Raw genomic sequence first — 6,019 nt, 5'->3', positions numbered from 1 at the left:
TTTCACGTGAAAAATTGATTAATGTTTATTTAACACTTACATAAAATTTGCGTGTGCTGACTTGTGTGTGCTATACTCACGTGGGGTATTTATCAACAATGCAGCAATCATTAATTAAAGTACAGGCAACCTATTATAAGACTTTCATAAAGCTACATAAATGTCTGATAAGACGATTCTAAGTTCACAAAAAACAGTATATAATTTTATACAGAAAAACCAGAAGCAAAAAGAGGCCGTAAGTTTAAAATTGTTATCAAAGCTTAATTAGACAAGTTGTCGAATTTTTATACCATGACTGACCCTCGGGGATCAGAGGGGGCAAAAAAGTATTTTAAATGTACAGTACCGATCAGACCAACCTAAAAGAAAGTACAACGAAACCATGGGTTTACTTTTTGGGTTTACTCTGGGTTTACTAGAGTGGACCCAGAGTAAACCGAAAGTAAACCCAGAGTGGACACAGAAAGTAAACCAGGTCAGAAATATACATGTACCTCCGAAAGCAGACGCTAACTGTGTATTCGGAATATACAAGGGGCAGGAATTACAGGCAGTAGAATGGTAAGATAAAAGACGGGTCTGCTTTATACCTCAGTGTGTACAGTTGACCTCAAAAGCAATTTCAAAGTAAACCCCGAGTGAACCCAAATTTTCAAAAAGCAAACCCAGAGTAAGCCTCAAAAGTAAACCCAGGGTTTCGTTGAGGTTTATTCTGATGTTATGTTGAGTCTAATCGGTACCGTAGATGATCAATTGAATTTTATGTATTTTTTCTGCACTGCTTGTAAACTTTATACCATCATGAATCAACAAAGAAAGTACATGCATGTATTGTTAAAACTAATACTGGAAAAACTATAAATTATCATTCAGGCACGTAGGCATCGTTTTTCAAAGTAAGGGGGGGGGGGGCAGACTCATCCAAAAAATCTTGACAAGCAAAAAAAAAAAAAAAAAAAAAAAAAGGGAAATTTTAAGTTTCCCAAAATCTTCCAAATCCTAATCCGTGGGGGGGGGGGGGGGGGGGGGGGGGGGGGGGGGGGGGGGGGGGAGTAGCGGCGTAGTGTTTAACTTCAATTTCACTCCTCATTTTCTTATTTTCATATCAATTTTTTACATCCACCCAAAAAAGTGGGGGGGCCAACTCCATCTTAATTCAATTTTTTATATGTAAATTTTAAAAAATTTGTTGCTGCGAGAAAAAGTGGGGGGGCCAGGCCCCCCCTGGCCCCCCCTGATGCTACGTGTCTGTCATTTAATTGTAAAATAGAGCATGTAATAAATGGTAATTATAAAGAAGTGTAAAAGGAATTCACTTGAATGTTTGAGATATTTTGACTTTTTGTACTGCATGTTTTCAATAAGTTATTCCTGGTTAGATGTCCTGTAACAATATACGGTGTACAAAGCTCAGATGTTGCTCCGATGAGCAACGTGACCTGTGGGCCTCTTATTGCATTTATCATTACAGGTACTAAAAAATTGGCATCATGAAGATAATCAAGTTTTTCAAGATCGAATTAAATCAGCATTTGAACATTTAATTTATAAATGTTCTTTAAAGAGGGAATCAACATTTGATATGTTATCAATCTCTTTGGGTATTGGATGCGCGGATCTAGAGCGTAGAGCGTGGGGGGACCCCTGTAAAATTCAAATTTCTTTAAATTGCATTATAAAATCATCAAAAATATGCCTCGCCCCCCCCCCGGCAAACTCAAATAACCGTCGGACCCCCCCCCCCCCCCCCCCCGAAAAAAAATTCTGGATCCGCGCATGCAGTGGTTGTACATATATTTGTTTTACTAATATACATTTTTAAATTTTTGTGAAACTGTGTCTCCATTTTTTTATTTTGACCTGCCGAACCAATTTTTGGGGAAAGGTTTTGGAAAAACAACTACGTACTGGTGTCGAAATATTGAACCCGGGTTCAATATACTATGCGATGTTATGAACCCGGATTCAATATATCGCTGCGAAATATTGAACCCCCTATTAAATATTGAACCCCGGGTTCAATATATTATGGCCACAGTATATTGACCCCCTTCCCCCACCTAATCTTCATTGCTATTGAATAGTAGAGGGTTCCAAATATTATGGCCGCAATATATTAAACCGCCTTCTTCAGGTATTTCAAATTCCATTCCATGGCAGCGACATATAGAACCCCGCCCCCCCCCCCCCCGCCCCCCCCCCCTCTTCATTCAATTTCCATTGGAAAGGGGGTGCAAAATATTATGGCTGCGATATACTGACAACCCCCCCCCCCTCTAATTTCATTGCTATTGGATAGGGGGTTCAAAATATGGCCGCAATATATTGAAACCCACTCCTTCTTTCAATTTCCATTGGAAATGGGGTTCAATATAATATGGCAATGGTATAATGACCCCCACCTTCCTATTCAATACTTAATGGGGGGAGGGGGTGTTCAATATATTGCAACGATAATTTGATTACGGATTCAACATATCACAGGGTTCAAAATATTATATGACATCGGTGACCAGAATTTGGGGAAGTGAGACTGACAATTGTAGGATATTTCACAAAAGCGAACCACATGCATGGCTCAGTGGTCATACCATAGGTGTAAGGCCAGTAACCCAAAAGTTGCTGGTTCAATTCCCACTGTGGTCACTTGATGAACTTTGCTGTGACCTTAGACAAAGCACTTTATCTACATTGTCTCAGTTCACCCAGTGAAAGGACAATGGCTTACTCTGGGAGGTAACATATGCGATGGACTGGTGTCCCATCCAGGGGGAGTCAATGACTCTCATCTGCTTAGCACCACAGAAACCGGGGATAAGCACCTACTCTATATGCCTCTATATGGCTCAGAGAAGGATTTAATTATTTACTATTTCGTGTATTTCACAAAAACATCGCATCTTTGTTCATCTCATGAAACCCACCTTAGTACAGGTTACAAAAATATAACATGCAAGTAGAACTATACAAATTTTATTATATCAGTATCAATGAATGCATGGTTTTATAATAATATCATTTTTTAAAATAATAATGTCTCTTCGGCCCATTTAACATAATTTAAAGTAATAAAAATTATCTTTTGTTGTAGATTAAAAGATTGCAAACATTCATTAAAGAAAAAAATAAGAAATAAAAAAAAACTTTTGCCCGATGAACCAATGCCCTGAATGCAAAAATTAGAAATGAAGAAATATTGGATCTAACAAGCTTTTCACAGAAACCTGTAAAATGTAGATGCCATATCATATCATCAACACAGATTGTAATTGAATGCTTAACATGTTTGAAACATAAATAAAGAAGAACTTATGTTTATTATTTATGAACAGGATTTCTACCCTTGCTATTGTACAGTTAATCATTCTTGTAATAGTGACCATTACCCTACAACAGAAATACCTTGTAGGTGAGTTTGGATCGGCCCAAAAAAAGCGATATGTTTGCGATTCATTATTTTAAATTAAACTCTTGTGAATACACAGTTTTAAATAAATTTATTCAACTATAATAAATTTATTTAAATTTTCTCGCAGCATGAAATTAAAACTTCCGTGATTGCAGGTACTTTTTGAAATTATGAAATTTTAACATCATGGGATTTGCTAAGGAACCTTGAAATACACCATGGTTGCCACTCTCTGTGTTTCAGCAGGATTGTACAAAACCTAAATGTTCACAGGCATAAATTTATTCATTAAATAAACAACATCATTTCAAACATTCATTTTCCAATGAAAAATTGGAATCGGCAAATCTAAGATCAACAATTTACTTCATAAAATATTTAGTTGAATTATCAAAATATTTTACAGAAAGATGTACATGAGTAATGATATAACTGATTGCCCCTACCCCAGTCTGTGCCCCCCACCCCCCACCCCCAGTCCCTGCTTGCCCTCTCTGGTTCCCTGCATTGGTTGCTACTTGACTGGACATCACTACCATGAACAAAACACCTCCAAATAAAAGTCCCGGGAGTCCAAACATCAAGCCAGCAAGGATCATTCCCACTAACGCTATAGGCTCCACAACATAGGGACCAACATTGAATCGAGGGATCCCAAAGTCCAGCAGTTTCTGGTTTATAAGTGTGAACACAGACACCTGGCCATCACCTTGACCCAGGAATCCTCTTCCTGCCCCACCCTGTTGGTAATCCTCATGTCGCACAAAGCCCTGTAAGATTAAATGAATGAACAGCATTAATTTTATTGCACAAATTCTTAAAACATTACTGTTTTTTTTACTATTGTAGTATCATCCATTTACACTGGAATAAATAAACTACATTACAGAAGCCGTTTTTTAAGGTTGAGAGAGAGAGAGAGAGAGAGAGAGAGAGAGAGAGAGAGAGAGAGAGAGAGAGAGAGAGAGAGTGCATGATGCTTGTAAACAAGTAAATAGGTCTGGACAACTGTATGCTTAGCCTAGCTCTTTGTGTTCCTCTCTTCCCATTTATGGTGCACATGCAATTATCTCAAATATTTAATGAAACTTTTTAAGTCAACTAAGTTGCTGTTGCTGCAAGTACTTTGTCCATCAATACTTATAGTTTTACATAATTTGTTCTCATTGCGCCACATATCCTTGCAGCATCCAATGAAAACTTAACATGAACAATTTCTTTTCCTATTCTTTGAAGTGATTCATCATCAACTGAAAATCACTGGTTTAAAAATCAGATCTGTAAAAGAAGGTCACAACCTATCAGATTTCTTAATTAATAATTATTGAGGTGAGTACAAGTACCTGTCTTGGTCTAGCAGAGTTACTGCCCCTGTTCCCCGCGGCCTGTCTGGCCCTTGGATCGTCATCTGGTACTATGTCTCCATTGCTGAGAATTCTCACCATTGCTCAGGGACTGCTTAAAATTTCTGTGAATTTATTAATAATGGAAATAGTTACTAGTATTAAAGAGTTTTAGTCAGGCAGTATAATTAGCTGGAAACAGGGTGATGTTTAATTCACTGTCAGTAAATCTTATGCGCTTTTACTTCATCAGCTATTTCATTAGTTAAGCTTATATATTTTAAACGTATTATATGTTGCGTGTACAATATTTGGCAGAAATTATTTTTTTGACAAGTTGGTGTAGATTTGAATTAGCATATTCCTGAGTGTGACTATTGTTATACATATATGCATGGTATTTAGCGATGTACTTGATTCAGTGGAAGCCGCATTCCGCCGAAAGCGCTAAATCAGAATACACTGCCAAATGTAGTACGTTTACAGTAATACACGAAACATATATGTCAATGACATTAAATTTGTACAGTGTCTAGATAGGGCCATTTGCAAAAGTTCAACAGCACATTGTGAGAAGCCACCACATTGTCTCACTGCCACATCACTGTCATGATATCACAATTTAATTTGTACAACCCACTGTCTAGATGTCACACTTTACACAAGTCCCATCTACACAAAACAAATTGTCGCACAAGTGACTGCGCAACAGTGTGTTGCGTGAGGTAGTGTAAGCACAACTGCGAAATGTGTGAAGTTGCATAACTGCTCACAGTTGTGTGACAGAACTTTGAACGACTAACGTTATATAGCCAGTGTAGGGCTTTTGGCAATGGCCCTATCCTGACACCATACGATTGCATGGACACCACTGTTTATTATCAAGTTTATTGTGATTTTGGTTTATACTACCTATAGTCTATATAAAATATTGTCACAACTGTGGGACATCCAGTAAAAAGACAGAAAATAAATTCAGATCATTCAAGAAAAATTGCCGAGCTTTTAACCAAGTTAACTTTAAGCTCAGGTGAGCAATGCCAACTGACTCTATAATCCATGGGGTTTGTCTGATAGTTGTAAAAGTGATACACATGTCACACCTTTATCAAACCTATTTCAACATATGATCAACGAATCTTCAGTTCAGAGGTTCGGCGTTTTCAATACTGACACACGTATGTTTACTGACTATGTATCATTTCTACTTTCTTTAACAGAAGAGCTCCACATATTTTGTTTCCTGTTTCGCGCGACTGTTGTT

At 37.5% G+C, this 6,019-nt stretch overlaps 1 protein-coding gene across 2 annotated transcripts; it reads right to left on the bottom strand.

Annotated features, from left to right (window-relative positions):
- Positions 1-2,970: 2,970 nt before the first annotated feature.
- LOC128166459 (protein FAM241B-like) lies at positions 2,971-5,982 on the bottom strand. Of its 2 annotated transcripts, none has more exons than XM_052831637.1 (3): positions 5,870-5,936; positions 4,756-4,880; positions 2,971-4,182 (listed from the first exon to the last, which is right to left on the bottom strand). In XM_052831637.1, exons 2-3 carry the CDS (start codon positions 4,855-4,857, stop codon positions 3,775-3,777), a joined length of 510 nt encoding a protein of 169 aa, XP_052687597.1. In that variant the 5' UTR covers positions 4,858-4,880; positions 5,870-5,936; the 3' UTR covers positions 2,971-3,774. The 2 variants fall into 2 exon arrangements, with proteins under 2 accessions (XP_052687597.1, XP_052687596.1); XM_052831636.1 differs by having other exon boundaries at positions 2,972-4,182; positions 5,859-5,982.
- Positions 5,983-6,019: the final 37 nt, after the last annotated feature.

This window comes from Crassostrea angulata, chromosome 10, assembly GCF_025612915.1.
Source record: "Crassostrea angulata isolate pt1a10 chromosome 10, ASM2561291v2, whole genome shotgun sequence".
NCBI lineage: Eukaryota > Metazoa > Mollusca > Bivalvia > Ostreida > Ostreidae > Magallana > Magallana angulata.
This window is presented reverse-complemented; position numbering and strand designations above follow the sequence as displayed.